At 44.1% G+C, this 18098-nt stretch overlaps 1 protein-coding gene across 2 annotated transcripts in view; it reads left to right on the top strand.

Annotated features, from left to right (window-relative positions):
- POP1 (POP1 ribonuclease P/MRP subunit) overlaps positions 1 to 18098 on the top strand; it is a 45151-nt gene that overhangs the window by 16196 nt on the left and 10857 nt on the right. For both annotated transcript variants that reach the window (XM_089666507.1, XM_089666499.1), the window contains exons 9-14: positions 2170 to 2263; positions 2466 to 2571; positions 7604 to 7723; positions 9289 to 9404; positions 15919 to 16110; positions 16185 to 16339. In XM_089666507.1, the coding sequence (XP_089522633.1) occupies positions 2170 to 2263; positions 2466 to 2571; positions 7604 to 7723; positions 9289 to 9404; positions 15919 to 16110; positions 16185 to 16339 (783 nt within the window). The remainder of the gene's footprint in view (positions 1 to 2169; positions 2264 to 2465; positions 2572 to 7603; positions 7724 to 9288; positions 9405 to 15918; positions 16111 to 16184; positions 16340 to 18098) is intronic.

The raw sequence follows: 18098 nt of genomic DNA, 5'->3' as shown, positions 1-18098 counted from the left end.
CCACTCGCCAATGCGAGCAGGTGAGTGGAAATTTCAAGGCCTGTAAAATGTTAGTTGCACTATAACAAAATGGAAGCAACTGGGAACAACAGCAACTCAGCCATGAAGTGGTAGGCCATGCATCCAAGCCTTGCACGATCAAGTGCAATGCAAAGCGTTAGATGCAGTGGTGTAAAGCATGCCGCCATTGGACTCTAGAGCAGTGGAGATGTGTTCTCTGAAGTAACGAATCGCGCTTCTCTGGCAGTCTGATGGATGTGTCTGGGTTTAGCGGTTGCCAGGAGAAAGGTACTTGCCTGACTGCATTGTGCAAAGTTTGATGGAGGGGGGATTATGGTGTGGGGTTGTTTTTCAGGAGTTTGGCTTGGCCCTTTAGTTCCAGTGAAGGGAACTCTTAAGGCATCAGCATACCAAGACATTTTGGACAATTTCATGCTCTCAGCTTTGTGGGAACAGTTTGGGAATGCCCCCTTCCTGTTCCAACATGACTGCGCACCAGTGCACAAAGCAAGGTCCATAAAGACCTGGATGAGTTTGGAGTGGAGGAACTTGACTGGCCTGCACAGAGTGCTGACCTCAACCCGATAGAACACAATTGGGATGAATTATAGCAGAGACTGCGAGTGCTTCTCGTCCGACATCAGTGACTGGCCTCATTTTTCTGAAAGAATGCTCAAACATTCCCATAGACACACTCCTAAACCTTGTAGACAGCCTTCCCAGAAGAGTTGAAGCTGTTATATCTGCAAAGGGTAAGCAAACTCACTATTGGACCCTACGGACTAAGACTGGGATGTCATTAAAGTTCATGTGCTTGTAAAGGCAGGTGGCCCAATGCTTTTGGTAATATCGTGTATGTCAGGTTTCTATGGTAGTGAGTTTTTGTAGAAGGCCAAATTGGGGCTCCCCAGGGTGTGGAGTCTAAGCCCCAACCTGCTACTTCACCAGAGCCCAGCTGAAGATAGAAGACCACTTGAGTGTGCAGAATACAGATGACAGGAGACAGAAGAGGATGCGGGAAATGAGGCAAGGTCAGGGTGGGCGGCAGGCAAACAAAAACCGTGTACAAAGCCAGGGTCAGTACATGGGACGTCAAACACAAAGTACAAGTAATACAAGGAGCACAGAGAAACTAGGAAGTTGCTCAGACAATGCAGGTTGCAAAGAGAACGTTTATATAATAGGAGGGGGACTGTAATGCCAAAAAGTGATAGAGAAAGGGACGTAAATCGACAGTAGCGCAGGCAATGCCCATAGGTGAGCAGAGGCCAGCAGCACATGTGCATAGAATCCCAGGTCTAGCGAAACCACTGCAACAAGGAGGTAAGAATTTCACAAACCGGAAACTGCAGGCTAAACCATGACAGAATGTTTATGCAGAGTTGTTTAACCTGTGAAGAACTATTGATAGCTGTATAGCCTCCAAATTTCCAAGTCATCCAATCTCCATTGACTGAGCACCAGGCGATGTTTATTGTCCCTGCAGCAGAGAGGCCCGGCGAGAACTCTGTCAATTTTTTACTGCTATTCACAGCATTCGAGATTGCTCTCATTTTCACTTTGTGACATCTGTTTTCCCAGAGTGAGCAAAAATGTGAAGTGTTGGTTGGATATATGGTCTATGGCTGTCCTTGAGCATGTACAGTATTGTATTGGGCTGTGCTCCAGTTCAGGCTGTAAATACTATAAGAACCTGATCATGCTGTGACCTCAAGTCTTTATTGTGATCTATTTTTTAGCTAAGGCGGTTAATTTGAGCATGGTTAGAGTGACTTTTAAATTTCCTGTTCCAGGTCTGCTAGCTTCTTAAAGTCAGAAGGGACATTAATGAGTAGCCCCAGTCAACAGCTGTTTCCTCCCAAACCTGAAGTGTTTATTGATGTATTGTAATAACTGGAAACTAAAGTCCACCCGGTAGTTTCTGTAGATGTGTGTGTGTGTGTGTGTGTGTGTGTGTGTGTGTTTTCTTTATATTGCAAAGAGTCATATAACTTTTCCAAACCTGTTGCTGAACCTCATAATTCTTTCAAAACCCAAACAAAATGAGTACGGTATTTCGAACACTAGTACATTTCGGAGGAATGTGGGTTTTTTTCTACAGCACCAAAATGTAGCAAAGCTAGTTTTGTTTTCACAGCCTTTTGTGCCTTTTTTTTTTCTTTTTTACAGGGACCTGACTATGGAAATAGTGCGGTATCGTCTTGTTGGCCCCCTCTCTCACTCTGTACTCAATGATGCTCTGCACCCAGCCCCTATCCACAAAGTAAGCATTTACTGTAACATGTTGGTTTCTACCTTTTTGGCCTCATGCACACTGGCCGTCAGAATAAATAAATATTCCAGACAATAGAATGCCTTTGCACCAAATGCACAACGTGGGTTTAGGGATGTTTTTTAGGAACTGTTTTGTTAAAAACTTTCTGGGCAGGCTATGCAGTCATAAAACGTCTTTATTTTATCCACAGAAAACTGAAGATCATGGGCCCCACAGGTGGTGGGAAGACTACTGTCAGAATTCAGATATTAGTCTCCTTCATGACCAGCAGAGCTGCCTCTTCAGTTTACTGCAAGGTATACCCTGAGTGCTTTGGGGAATTTTGTTCTCAATTACTTCTCTGACCTATTATTGGGGTAAACGGCAGATCTCTGGAGTAAAAGTACTGGCCCCTGGATGACGGACACAAAGCAATAAATGCAAAGGGGCATGATCCTCTTATTGTGGGCTAAAGTTCTTTGCACCAGAAGTTTAACATGGTGCATCAAGAATATCCTCTTACTATTCTAGTATTGGAGACTTTCTATTTGACCGTGCCTTACCCAGGCCCCTAATTTTCACAGATCACAACAAACACTCTGAAGTCAGGGTTTAGTCTGTCTCCAAGCCCTGGTTCACACCAGTGTGACTTGAGAGTTCAAAGTCGCACCCTATTAGTGGCTATGAAGCTGTTCAAATCGGTGCAACTCAAGTCGCAGTGACTTTAAAAGTTTCCTGCCCTATCTTTGTGCGACTTCATTGCAATGTACATTGACATCTGTTAAATAAAGTCACTCAGAGTGTCAGCAAGCCACAATGAAGTTGCACTCAATAGTTAGCTTTGAAGTTGCACAAAGTAGCTTGATTTCAAAACTATTGGTGTGGACCAGGGCTTATACCTGCTGGTGGTTTATATTAGGAGGCTGGCAGACTGCCAAGATCTGCTCCCATAGAAAAACCGTGCTCATGTTGTGAACTTTGAAAATGAATATATAATTTTTAGAGGGCTTGTCTGAAAGTGCATTTTCTGCTTCAGCAGAATCTGTAAATACCGAAGACTACATGAGCTGAGCACAGTTTTCACTTTTACGTGTCAGTCTTGCCGAGAGGCTGATGGTACATTCTCTGTGAACTTGAAACTTATGTGGAACTTTAGTCAGAAAATGATGATTACTTCATTCAGGCCTCTTTTGCAGGTATAGCTATGTAAAACATTAAAAATAGGTGCGTATACTGTTTAAAATCCAGTAAAACACAGGCTCACTCTGCATAGTTACTTTAGCACTGTCCTTAAAATCAGAGCCACTAGCAGCGGATATGCCCTCGGCCTAAAGATTTACTGCTGCTCAGGGGCTCTGGGATGCAGTAAAATGGCAGCCTCCTGCAAGAAAAAAAGGAGCAATGCTAGAGGTAATTTTACAGCACAGTAGTTTTGGAAGCATAATTCATGTGGAATATACTGTCATGGCCAAAAATCTGGCATCCCTGCATTTCTGTCAGCTAATGCACCACTTTCTCAGAAAATTGTTGTAATTACAAATGTTTAGGAATTCTGATGTTTCTTTTATTTGTATGACAAAGTGGAGAAACAAAAAGTCAAATCTGACACATTCCACGCAAATCCCCAAAAATGGACTAGACAAAATTATTGGCACCTTCTCAAAATTTGTTAGAAATAATTGCGTTCCACTTTTGTGATGCTCTTGTAATTTGTAATTAAACTCACCTGTGTCAATTACCAGGTGATCACACCGGCAACCAGTTAAAATGGTGAAAATTTGACTCAACCTTTCTGTTGTGTATTTGTGAGCCACATGGATCACAGATAAGAGAATTGTCTGAAAATTTGAGAACAAAAATTGTGGAAAAGTATGGACAATCTCAAGGTTACAGTCCATCTCCAGAGATCTTAATGTTCCTGTGTCCACTGCGCAACATTGTCTAGTTTACAGCCCATGGCACTGTAGCTAATCTCCCTGAACGTGGACGAAAGTGACAAAATTGATCAAAGATTGCAATGAAGGATTGTTCGAATGATGGTAAAAGAATCTTGATCAACTTCCAGACAAATTCAAGCTGACCTTCAAGCACAGAGTACAATTGTCTTATGTCACCATCTGAATGAATAGTGACGCTATGGTAGGAGACCCAGGAGGACCCCACTGCTGACACAGAAACAAAAAAAAAAAAAAGCCAGATTGGAGTTTGCCAAAACTTACCTGAGGAACCTAAAATCCTTTTGGGAGAATGTGCTGTGGACAGACGAAACACAGTTACAGCTTTTTGGTAAAGCCCATCATTCTACTGTTTTCAGAAAAAGCAATGAGGCCTTTAAAGAAAAGAATACAGTCCCTACAGTCAAACATGGTGGAGGTTCACTGATGGTTTGTGGTTGCTTTGCTGCTTCAGGCACTGGATGTCTTGATCATTTGCATGGCATTGTGAAATCTGAAGACTACCAAAGCATTCTGGGGTTGTAGGGCCCAGTGTCAAACCCAAAGCACATGTCAAGAAGCATCCAAAAATGGTTTCAGACAAAGCGCTGGAGAGTACCGAACTTGCCAGCAATGAGTCCAGATCTCAATCCCATAGAGCACATGTTGAGAGATCTCAAAACAGTAGTTGGGAAAGGAACCCTTCCAATCTGAGAGACCTGGAGCAGTTGGTGAAAGAAGAGTGGTCCAAAATTCCAGTAGAGAGGTGGAAGAAACTCATTGATAGTTACAGGAAGCAATTGATTTCAGTTATTTTATTTTTTTATTTTCCAAGGGGTGTACTATCAAATGTTAAAATGAGGTTGCCAATCATTTTGTCCGGTCCATTTTTGGGGTTTTGCAAGGACTGTGTAAAATTTGGCTTGTTTCTTCACTCTTTTGTGTCATACCAATACAAACAAAAAAATAAACCTTAATAAATAACATAATTTTTTTTAAATACATTTATTATGGGTAAAGTTAAGCTTTAAAACAAATACAACCACTGCTGGGCTTCTGAAGATGCTTGTTTGGCTGTCAAGCAACTTTTAAAATACTTGCGTCTGAATCGGCATACACAGAACTGGCATGCCTTCAGTGCAAGTTAATGACATCAGAACTCCTGATCTGCAAACTTTGGAGTCCGAAGAGATTTAATCATATCGTGTATTATAATCATATACTATACTGCCGACACAGGTTTTTCAAATGGGCACAGCCATCTGTTAAAGTTTCCCGTTTATTCTGGTGTTCTGCAGCTGACTGCCCAGTTGGCTAGATCCTGTAGTTGTCCTAATTCCTTTGAGCTGCTGTCACGGTTCACCCACACGCCCACAGCGACTAGCTAACCGAGGCTCGCACGTGCGGCCGTGACTTGGGGTACGAGGGAATAAGGGGGACTTAATTTCTAATGTATATAAGACCAGCCGTGATACACTTTCACAGCCCGCACTACCTCTTGGCCACCACTGAAGGGAGACTCCACTCCAATCCAGCCGGCCGACCACACACTGGCAGATACAAATCTTACATATAATCTGGTGAACTAATTAGGGTTGAGCAGCAGCCCAGCAATCACACACCCTTCTAGGATCCCTCCAGCTATCCTACAAGCTAGGTGTTAATCACTCTTCCACTTATCCGCAGAACAGTCTGTTGGGACACCACACACACAGATCTCTGTCTGGCAGATCTGCTACCTTTACAATCTGCACGCAATCTGCCAACACACAGTGCAATTGCATACAGATAGGCAATGAACTTGACCGAGCATTTAAAGACACTAAAATACAATACAATCTAATCTCTCCGAAGATATGAGCCTGTGCTTAAGTACCCAGAAGTCACTTATTAATTTTAAGATCTAATATCCTGAAAGTGGGCAGTGCATAAAATATGTAAAAAGTTACAGAAAATACAAAAAAAGCAAGACACATAAATGGCTATTGACTATAAAATGAAAGGGAAATAAAACAGAAATAAAACTTTTACCAAGATTTATCCTGCGACTGGAGCAAATCAGAGAGAGTTCGCAATCCGTCAGTCAATAAGGACGGGCTCTGTACGAATCACAACATCCATACCTCAGGGTGCTCAATTTACGGGAATATGGACCTGGGCTGGACATGAGTCCTTGGCCAATTGACTCTGGGGGGTGTTCCTGTGCCCGCCCACAGGATGTTCTGGGTACTGAAGTGCCCAAAGTCGATTGGACCAGGAACGGTTTGAATCACCAAGTCAGGGATTGAATTTCCGACACCAGCGCATCAGTCCGATCGTGACAGTACCAATCACTGTTCAGCTGTTGCGATCCGGCGCCACATAATCATTTCCTGCATTTTTTGGCATTCTACATAGGCCACAAATACAGTTTTTGGTTTTTTTCATGCAGATGTAGCCTACAGAGTGTCCAATCGGAGGGAAGTATTTTCATCTCTCTGCAACTAATATTTTAGCTTTTATGAGAGATGAAACATATTCCTTTTGATCTATGTATATAAGTCAAAGCTTCCCAGACAGATCGGAGCCCCCCTGGTCATCTGCAGTCGAAATGTCTGGAGCCATTTCCTTCCAGGTTTTCAGGAAGGTGACAAATCTTATTGGCACTTAGGTGTCACTTACAGCCTGAGGAAGCTGCTCTCTTTTCAGATGCTAATGGATGAGCACATGTCTCTGAATACCTATGACTGAATATATGACTGAATACGTCTTTAATAACAAGGAATGAAACTAAATTTATGATTACATATTGCTACAGGTCACATCTTATCTACTCAAATCTGTACATTTATGTCACATCTCAGCTATTCAAATCTTACATGTACGTTACAGCTGCCTTTATAGATTTAGCGGTTCCAAATGTCTACTGGACTAACTGCTTTTTTTTCTCCGATGCCCATTTTAAGGTGAATACAATTTTTGGTCCTTTGTACTGATGTCTATTGTCCATATAACCTGAAGATCTTACCAAGGCAAATATTTGAAAGTTTTTTTTTTTTTTCCTTTTCAACACCACAAAATTAGACAAATATATACACGTGCATAAAAATGCTCAGAATTTAAAGTGAAACTGCAGGCACACGGCACATATATACCGTTTTAATACATGTATGGTTAACTGTTAGAGTATTTGTAATTTTATTTAGCCAGCTTTTTAAGCTCTACAGCCCTGCCTGGTTCTTACCCTCTAAAAACTATTTTGTAATTGGGTACACCATTCATTACTGTAGAGTACATGATTGTTGTGGCTGGGAAGGGCGCATTTCCGAAACCCTAATTCAATAACCTTTTCAAGGAGTTGTACTTTGTCAGTGGACAAGAATGTATCGTGCCTATTCCTATTTATTAAACCTATATGCTTATGACTTCTTTCTAGGAATAGCCTCACCGGCACAGATTCCACCTGGAACCATTTTGGGTCTCACAGTTGGAGATCCAAGAGTCAATTTACCTAAGAAGAGAACCAAATCTCTGCCAAATTTTGAGCAGTGTGAAGGTGAATCATCTGGCTATTGTTTATATTCACAAAGTATTGTGTACAGGTTTAATGTTTGTGTAGAAGGATCGAGCTATTGCTGGCCTTGTGCTCAGTGGGAGCCTCTGTTTTTCCATACAGATGACCCAGGTTCAAATCCTGGCAAGGCCAACTGGAAAAGTGTTTCCTGCTCTTCATGTGTTGAACTATTCATCTTGGACTTCTTTGGCAGTTCATGATTGTTAGCAATGTGTATGTAGCTTTATCATCTCTTGCTGTACTGTGCGGAGAGATGGCAACAAGGATAGAAATGAAAGCCCTGCCTGTACAGGTTTACAATCCTAGATTAAAACTGGACTAGTAACAAGTGTTAAGGGAATGAGGAAGCTATAAGTAAGGTGGTGGAGGAGGATAAAACTGGTTGGGTCAGTTAGAGGAAAATACGCTGGGCTAATGTGATTTTACCTTTACTAAGAGAAATATTTCAGCTAAAATGTTTGCTACATGGTTCTCTGTGGTCCCTTTCTTGAGCCACTGAGCCAAAATGGTTGGTCAGTCAAAACATTCAATCTGCATCCCTGGTCAGGTTGGTGATTAAGTATGATGTTCAGATAAATTCACTTGATAGAGAGATCAGCAATAATAGTTTACTGTGCAACAGGATACCGAAAATGGTGCCCGTGAATGCAGCCTGTGCTTGTTTTCCCTTCTATTGCCTGCTGTAAGCTCCAAGTTGGGCTGGTCAGAGCTTACACTAGGCTGAAGAATTTCTTCCCAACCTCATGTGGCAGTGCTGGGGCCTGGTAAATGGCTGCTCAGACAAGAAACGCTACTCATGCTTTCAATTTCTTTTCACTTTTGATGGCTGAATGTAGCTTCGGGAAGGTAACACGGTAGGCTCTGAGGGCGGAGTGGCATCAAAGTAAGTTTTAAGTGGCTACAAGATGACTGAAGGATTCTGACTGGCTTCTTCACTCCCTCCCCAAGCCTGTAAATGAGTTAGCATGTGCTCTTTTTTTTTTTTTTTTTTTTGTTTTTTTCCTTCCAGGGGGCAGAGGGGAGCGAGTACTGATATTTTATTTGCAGCTACTGACTTTTATAAAAAAAAAATAAAGCTGAAGTTCCTCTTTAAAGAATAAGGTTTTATTCATTTTTTAACAAGAAAAATACAGATTTGCTTTGAAAATATGGCGATTCAAGCTTTGAGTTTTTTGTTCAGAAGTCTATTACCTTCTCTGAATCACTCATAATGCTTTGATCTTTAGGAATATTCCTGCTGACTATTCAGACAATCCATTGACCAGTGACAGAAACTAAACCATCTGGAAGATGTCAGAGCCACATTAGCATAGTAACTCATCAGGTGTCCTGTGGCATAAATAAAATGACCAGCTTCTAATACGAATTATCTGTGGATGCCTGCAGATCTGTTTATATACATTTGGATGTAACCTAACAAATGAATGCCATGTGTAAATTGCAGAATAGATTTTTTTTTTTGTCTGAATTCTTCACCGTATTCTGGGGATGTGCACAGAGTTGTCTGTTGATGGATAGATGTGTCTGTTTTTCTCTTGACTCACCAGATGGAGAGAAAGTAAGGTCACTGATGGTGAACGGTGTCCCAGCGGAGTGCTCTCAAAGTCTCATCTGGTCATCTGATATTCGCTCTCAAGTAATGGAGAATAAAATAACAGAACAGGTAAAGAACACGTGTAAAACTTTGTTATTGGTAAAAATGGTGTACACAGAGGTGTGGAAATTTTTTTTTTTTTTTTTTCTTCAAAAACTACTTGTCCAGGGACTAAATCTGGGCCCCAATCTACTTGTCCCTCATGACAATCTACTTGTCCTGATAAAAAAAAAAAACATGAATTTTAACCAAAACTGTATTTAAATCTGCTTTAAGTAATGTCTGGGGCTTTTAAAAACAAAAGGGGCTTTATGGCAACTTGAACGTGTAATATTTTTAACATTGCGCTGTTTATCTTCTCCTCCCCTCCCTGCCTGTTTCCAGCACAGCACCTGGGGATTAGCAGGGAGGGGGGGGGGGGAGACCTTGCAGTGTAATGAGCACTGATTGGTTGCTTGTCAGGAAAGGGTGGGTCAGGGCTTATACTTTATCCCTTTCACTGCCAGAGAAGTTTTTGCGTTTTCACTGTCAGTCGTTTTTTGCACACGTTTAAAAAATCATTTTAGGCCTGAAGATTACAGAAAACCCCAAACATTGTGTATTTTCTGAAAGCAGAGACCCTAGATAATAAAACTGTGGTAGTTCCAATTTTTTATGTTGCATGATTTACCGCAAAATTTTTGTAAAAAGTACAAGCAAGTTAATTTTAGGGCACAAAAAAGCAATAAATTATCCTATTTTTTGTTTGTGAAATCTAAAAGATGAGGTTGCAGCGAGTAAATAGATATCCAGCTTGTCAAGCTTTAAATTTGTGCGTGCTCATGAAATGGCAATGAACTTCAGTACCCTATATTTTCTATAGGTTGACACTTTTAAAGCCTTTATAGGTCACCAGTTTAGTGCTAAGGAGGAGGTCTGGTGCTAGCATTATCTCTTATCCTGGTGTGTGTGGCGATATGTGATATGAGTATTGCAATCGATGGTTTCATGCGTCGGCGCCCCAGTGTGTGCATTTACGTTTGTACGTGCATGTGTGTAGGGTGGGGGCCTCAATATTTTTTTGGGGGGGATGGAATGTGCTTGGGTGTAACTTTTTTTTTATTTTTTACAATAAAAAAACAAACTTTTTTCCCCTTTTTTTTTTTTTTTTTTTTTTTTTTTTTTCCCATCACATAGGGGACAAAATCCCCTATGTGATTTTTGGTGACAGGTTCTCTTTGAGACATCCAAGGTTTAAAAGACCTTGCACGTCTCCCCTCTGCTCCACTGGATGTAATGTTTTGCTCATTGCACCATATTACATTCTTTCCCGGGGATTGTATTGCAATCTCTCATCGGGGACCCGGAAGTGACATTGTAAGTCACTTCCGGGTCAGCACAAGAAGGGGAGGGAAGCGGAGCGGAATTGTCCGCTCTTCTCCCTCCCCTGTAGCAGACGGCGAGCTGGGCCTACAGATGGGCAAGCGGAGCCCAGGAAACCTCATGGTGGAGGCACAGAGAGGCTGACACTGTGAAATCGATCGGCAGCAGCACTGCCGCCAATTGCTTCACCTGACAGGTGAGCCCCCGCTGCTTGCTCGCAGCAAGGCTAAAAGAGGAAAAAAAACTATCTGCCCAACGCTCGGAACTACATGTCCCAGGCGTAGGGCGATAAGAATCCAACATCCCTATGTACATATAGCCACGGCCTAACTGTCTTCATAAATCTACCTTCTGTGTTGCCGTGTGTCTTTGCTCTTTTCTAGCATGGTCAATGCTTTCAGCCCAGTGACTGATGAGTAGGCAAATCTGATTAGTGGTAAACCACGTAAAGAAAAAAAAAAAATCCCTTGCAAGGTAAAGGCATAATGTGCTAGTACGCATAACATACTAGCACATTATGCAAACGTTGCCCTAAAACAAAGCCCTCCAGCAGTGCACTGTCACCACTGTAGAGGCTTCCATCTTCATCTGGTCTTCCTTCCAGGTTTCTGAGCTCTGGCTGGCTGAGCATGTGGGAGTCTCAGGACATGGCACAGTGCTCTGAAGGAACAGCACAGGTATGCCATTCCTTCAGAGAGCATGCGCTACCGTATGAACAACCTGAATATGTCCTAAACTGTACACGTTTAGGAGATATTCTTATTACCTACAAGTAAGCTTTATTAAAAGCTCACCTGTAGGTAAGAAGTAACAAAGTGGCTACTACCACATTTAAAGGCAAACTGGCCCGGCTAATTTGAAATATTTACATTTCTTATAGCTGAAGTGTAGCGTATGCATATAATACCTTACCTAGGCAAGGGCAAGGTTGCGATCCTTAAAGTCAGATACTGGAAACAATGAGGATCACAAATTTTACAAGACATTCATAGACCGCACAGGAGGTTTGTCTAAAGTGGACCTTAAACTAAAAAGCCTCATCTGCTTATTACACTATTATCCAAAAAAAGTTAAATGTATATATTTTTTTTTTGGGGGGCTGATGGTGTAGTAAGTACCGTATTTTTCGCCGTATAAGATGCACTTTTTCTTCCCCAAAACTGGGGGGAAAATGTCAGTGCGTCTTATGGGGCGAATATGGAGCGGCCGGTCTGGTATTTCCACCGCGGCCGTGTCAGAATACCGGGCCGGCCGCTCAGCTCTGCAGCGGGACCTTACCTGTTCCTCTATCCAGCGGCGCGCTGTCTTCCCGGCTTCTGTAGTGTGGGCACTGGGCATGACAGCCGGGTGCCAACTGCGCATGCGCAAGAAGCGGTGCTTTTTGTGAATGGTAAGGCGTTACCTGGGACACATGACAGATCCCAGAAGCCGCCGGACCAATCACAATGCGCAAGTGCTTCTCGCTCATGCACACTGGGCACCCGGCTGTCATGCCGAGCGCCATTACAGAAGCCGGGAAGACAGCGCGCGGCTGGATCGAGGAACAGGTAAGATCAAACAAAAACTCTGCGGAAGTAAGAGCAGGTACCTGTCAAATTCGGGTACCCGCTCCCCACCTCCCCAAAGGTCAGCAGTCATCTCCTGTGCTGTCCGCAGTCTCTGGTCATCCCTGTGCTGTCCGCAGTCTCTGGTCATCCCTGTGCTGTCCGCAGTCTCTGGTCATCCCTGTGCTGTCCGCAGTCTCTGGTCATCCCTGTGCTGTCCGCAGTCTCTGGTCATCCCTGTGCTGTCCGCAGTCTCTGGTCATCCCTGTGCTGTCCGCAGTCTCTGGTCATCCCTGTGCTGTCCGCAGTCTCTGGTCATCCCTGTGCTGTCCGCAGTCTCTGGTCATCCCTGTGCTGTCCGCAGTCTCTGGTCATCCCTGTGCTGTCCGCAGTCTCTGGTCATCCCTGTGCTGTCCGCAGTCTCTGGTCATCCCTGTGCTGTCCGCAGTCTCTGGTCATCCCTGTGCTGTCCGCAGTCTCTGGTCATCCCTGTGCTGTCCGCAGTCTCTGGTCATCCCTGTGCTGTCCGCAGTCTCTGGTCATCCCTGTGCTGTCCGCAGTCTCTGGTCATCCCTGTGCTGTCCGCAGTCTCTGGTCATCCCTGTGCTGTCCGCAGTCTCTGGTCATCCCTGTGCTGTCCGCAGTCTCTGGTCATCCCTGTGCTGTCCGCAGTCTCTGGTCATCCCTGTGCTGTCCGCAGTCTCTGGTCATCCCTGTGCTGTCCGCAGTCTCTGGTCATCCCTGTGCTGTCCGCAGTCTCTGGTCATCCCTGTGCTGTCCGCAGTCTCTGGTCATCCCTGTGCTGTCCGCAGTCTCTGGTCATCCCTGTGCTGTCCGCAGTCTCTGGTCATCCCTGTGCTGTCCGCAGTCTCTGGTCATCCCTGTGCTGTCCGCAGTCTCTGGTCATCCCTGTGCTGTCCGCAGTCTCTGGTCATCCCTGTGCTGTCCGCAGTCTCTGGTCATCCCTGTGCTGTCCGCAGTCTCTGGTCATCCCTGTGCTGTCCGCAGTCTCTGGTCATCCCTGTGCTGTCCGCAGTCTCTGGTCATCCCTGTGCTGTCCGCAGTCTCTGGTCATCCCTGTGCTGTCCGCAGTCTCTGGTCATCCCTGTGCTGTCCGCAGTCTCTGGTCATCCCTGTGCTGTCCGCAGTCTCTGGTCATCCCTGTGCTGTCCGCAGTCTCTGGTCATCCCTGTGCTGTCCGCAGTCTCTGGTCATCCCTGTGCTGTCCGCAGTCTCTGGTCATCCCTGTGCTGTCCGCAGTCTCTGGTCATCCCTGTGCTGTCCGCAGTCTCTGGTCATCCCTGTGCTGTCCGCAGTCTCTGGTCATCCCTGTGCTGTCCGCAGTCTCTGGTCATCCCTGTGCTGTCCGCAGTCTCTGGTCATCCCTGTGCTGTCCGCAGTCTCTGGTCATCCCTGTGCTGTCCGCAGTCTCTGGTCATCCCTGTGCTGTCCGCAGTCTCTGGTCATCCCTGTGCTGTCCGCAGTCTCTGGTCATCCCTGTGCTGTCCGCAGTCTCTGGTCATCCCTGTGCTGTCCGCAGTCTCTGGTCATCCCTGTGCTGTCCGCAGTCTCTGGTCATCCCTGTGCTGTCCGCAGTCTCTGGTCATCCCTGTGCTGTCCGCAGTCTCTGGTCATCCCTGTGCTGTCCGCAGTCTCTGGTCATCTCCTGTACTGTGTCTGCAGTCTCTGGTCATCTCCTGTACTGTGTCTGCAGTCTCTGGTCATCCCCTGTACTGTGTCTGCAGTCTCTGGTCATCTCCTGTACTGTGTCTGCAGTCTCTGGTCATCTCCTGTACTGTGTCTGCAGTCTCTGGTCATCTCCTGTACTGTGTCTGCAGTCTCTGGTCATCTCCTGTACTGTGTCTGCAGTCTCTGGTCATCTCCTGTACTGTGTCTGCAGTCTCTGGTCATCTCCTGTACTGTGTCTGCAGTCTCTGGTCATCTCCTGTACTGTGTCTGCAGTCTCTGGTCATCTCCTGTACTGTGTCTGCAGTCTCTGGTCATCTCCTGTACTGTGTCTGCAGTCTCTGGTCATCTCCTGTACTGTGTCTGCAGTCTCTGGTCATCTCCTGTACTGTGTCTGCAGTCCATTAGTTCAGAATTTTTTTTTCCTGTTTTCTGCCTCTAAAACCTAGGTGCGTCTTATGGTCAGATGCGTCTTATACGGCGAAAAATACGGTAGATTTTTTTTTTTTTTTTGTGTAAGGTCCACTTTAATGTACTATGGGTTAGCAGAGACAGTACAAATGAGCTCATTGCGTTGCGGTGCATTTTGCTTGTAGAATGAAATAAATGACTAATCTCTAATGAAAGTTCAGACCAACTGAGACCCTTAGCCTTGATCTCCAGAAGATTTTATCCCCTTCATGACCAGGCCATTTATTGCTATTTGGCACTGTGCTACATTAACTGACATTTGCGCAGTCATGCAACACTGTTCCCAAATGAAATGTATAACATTTTTTTTTTTCACACAAATAAAGCTTTCCTTTGGTGGTATTTGATCACCACTGGGTTTATTTTTTTTATATAAACATATCCAATGAAAAAATGTATTAAAGATCAAATTTCTTCATAAATTTAAGCTAAAATGTATTCTGCTACATGTCTTTTGTAAAATAAAAAAAAAAAGCGCAATAAGCGTATATTGGTTTGCAAGAAAGTTATAGGGCCTGTAAACTATGGGATATATACTGGAATTTTTATTCATTTTTTTTTTTTTTTTAATGCTTGTAATGGTGACGATCAGCGACTTAAAGCAAGACTGTGATAGTATGGCAGGCAATCTGACCCTGACATCACCTGTGACCCCAATACAGTTATCAGTGCTAATAATATACACTGGCTGGGAAGAGGTTAACATCTTAGGGCAATCAAAGGGTTAACGGTGTGCCTAACAATGTGTGACGTGTTTACTGTGTACTGATTTGACTAAGGGATGTGACTATTTTTATTCCCTGATTTGCTGGGAGACAAAAATCTGCACATTGCCGCTGTCAGAGCTCTGCGTTTACAAATACAGAGCTCTCTATCAACCGCACCGCTGATCGCTGAGTCCTGGCCATAAATCATTGGCCAGGACCCGGTGATTGGCGCATGCTGGACCGGCAGTCGCTAGCGCGTGCCCCCTACCTTTTAAAATGTCATATCGCATATATTTACATGATTCTGTGCAGCGGGCCACACTGTAGCAGTATAGCTACACTGCGCCGGTTGGGAAATGGTTTAAATAGTGAAAAAGGAGCCTAAAGGAACGCCCGCTGGCTCAAAAGGAGAATACAGAAGAGTTCATATTTTACCTGATTTTAAAGAAACCTTTTCAGTCCTAACTGTAAAGTACAGTATGCTGTATGTATGCATACACACATCATCCATTACACGATTCCCAGAACACGATTTATAGGGAGCACCGCAGTAGTGGTCTGTTAGATTGCATCTGATTAAAACCTTTGAGCTGTTCCCCGAGAAGAGGGAGAGTGGGTGAAGTACAGCTCTGACCTCTGTAACAAGCAATAAGGATAGCCAGGAAAACATGTCACAAGGAGCTTGAACTCCACTTAGTGCTGCATATGAAAATTAAAACCTATATTTGCAATATTTAATTTTTACCTGACCGAAAATAATTTTTATTTTCATCACTGGCCTTAATAAAGAGACTATATCCTTTTGTATTACAGGAAATCAACCGTTTGAGGGGTGAGCTTCTGGTACCTGGTTCACGGTTGAATCTTGGTAATAAGGAATCTAAGATTCCCATTCTGTTGATTCAGCACCCTGGCAAAGCCGCAGGCCGGGATCAGATTGGATGGGGCAGCGGCTGGGACATCTGTCTACCGAAAGGCTGGAGCATGGCTTTCTGGATCCCTCTGGTAGGTTGTCTTATCACTTGTAACTTATGCAATCTGTTTATTGTGCTACAACCTTACTTACAATGAAATCACAGATTTACCGAGGTGTCCGAGTTGGAGGTTTACAGCAAGCATTGCAACATTTCCAGTATATGGGGTCACCGCATGTTCCTGGGGACTTCCCTGACAGCCTGGCTGGAGTTCAGTCTGCACTGGAGAAAGAGGCTCAGCTGCTGGAAAAATACACCAAGTAAGTGATTATCTCGCTATGGTCACTGGGGGTACAACAGCACATCGTGACTATGGTGTTGGATTCCTGGGAGAAGTAAACAGAAACCTTTTTCAAATGAGATTCAAGTTGTGAATGTACACAACCACGTCGACATTTAAAGCGTATGTCCCAATGTTTTCTCTTTAAAAATCCTGCAAGTACATAAAAATAACCAGCTGCCAGAACTACTAGCTACTTTTTCAGCTGACAACTGGGTGCTTCTGCTATGCAGAAATTCCAGATGGTACTGTCAGTCCTTCCTGGGTTCTTCCCTGCCTGGACTACAGAATACTCACCCTTTCTTTTCTATAGAAGAATTCTGTAGTACAGTAGACAAGAACTGAGCTCCCTGGATTTCTTGCAGATCAACAGGTCCTTTTTCTGTACTAAGAAAAAAATAGAAACTGGTCACCTACCCAGGTCTATAACTGGCTTTTTAAACCGTGAACATGGAAGGCGTTCCTTGTCTGCAAGGAACATGGATAAGTATTACTTATCAAAAGACGGGGATAAGAAAGCCAGTTCAAACTGCCAGCCAGTTAGCCAACCATCAAAAACCAAATTAACCTGTCTAAGAACATGCGTTTAAAAATAGGGGTTTAGTTAGCACACATTTGCAAATACATACGCAAGCCACGGCACCCTGAGCATCTGTGGTCCTAACTCTATAAATCTTGAGTCCTCACAATGGAGGCACATGCATTTAAATGGATAGAAACAAGGGCAGGTGAACCTGAGGGAGCCCACCCCTCATTAAGGTCATGGGAGCGCACCTGACACCCAGCATGTAGCACAACGGCAGCCAGGGTGTCCAATGCACCCACTGAACCTCCAAAATCAACATACAAAGAAAAAACTGGTCACCTACCCAGGTCTATACCTGGCTTTTTAAACCGTGAACATGGAAGGCGTACTTCAATATTAGCATAAGAGTGTTGCTCTGCTCCTAAAATATAATAATGGTGCTCAGTAATCATTGTGATGTCAATACTATCTGGCATAGAAGGGCCACTCCGTACTGCAGAACACCTTCCCCTTTCCTATTCCCGTGAATGTGTCAAACTGGAACTATAAGTGCCAAAGTGTGACTCCCTTAAAGGATCCCTCTATCCTACAGAACACCTTCCTACTTGGGGTAAACAAAGTAGAACAAACAGGAACTACAAACCACCTCCCCTACCTACTTGAACATGTGTAAATAGTGATGCTAATAGAAATCACTCTGTCCTACAAACCAGTTTCATGCTTTCCAAAATATGAAGTGCATTAACAATGTCTCCCCTCCTAGGTGAACGTACCAAAGTGTGGTACTATAGTGCACCTCACCCGTGGAGTACCATAGATAAACTACAGTGATACTCACAAATGCAAATGAACAATAAACAATGAAATATCAGGGTACACTATACAATAGACATAGCAAAAAAAAGTGTCCATGCATAAAGTTAAATCTAGTCTATTAAACACATTTCTGTGCTGTTGGTGATGGGAATTAAACTTGTGCTTCCACATGTGCTCCCCCTTTTACACCGCACTCACCGCAGTGTTTGACCCGTTTCCATTGGGTCTAACACGCTTGTATAGCTCTCCATTCCACTGTGCGATGACTGTGCCCCTCCGATCTCAACTGCACTGGTCTTCTATATACCGGACCATTAAAGAATATGCCGAAGAATCGCACTTGTCTTCCATATACTGGACCATAAAGAGTATGCCAAGGAGAAAGGGAAGCTTCTAT

This window comes from Staurois parvus, unplaced genomic scaffold (genome assembly GCF_062004578.1).
Source record: "Staurois parvus isolate SC_StPar_1 unplaced genomic scaffold, SC_StPar_1.0 ptg000052l, whole genome shotgun sequence".
NCBI classification, from domain to species: domain Eukaryota; kingdom Metazoa; phylum Chordata; class Amphibia; order Anura; family Ranidae; genus Staurois; species Staurois parvus.
The sequence above is the reverse complement of the archived record's forward strand: the minus strand, read 5'-3'. Positions and strand labels throughout refer to the sequence as shown.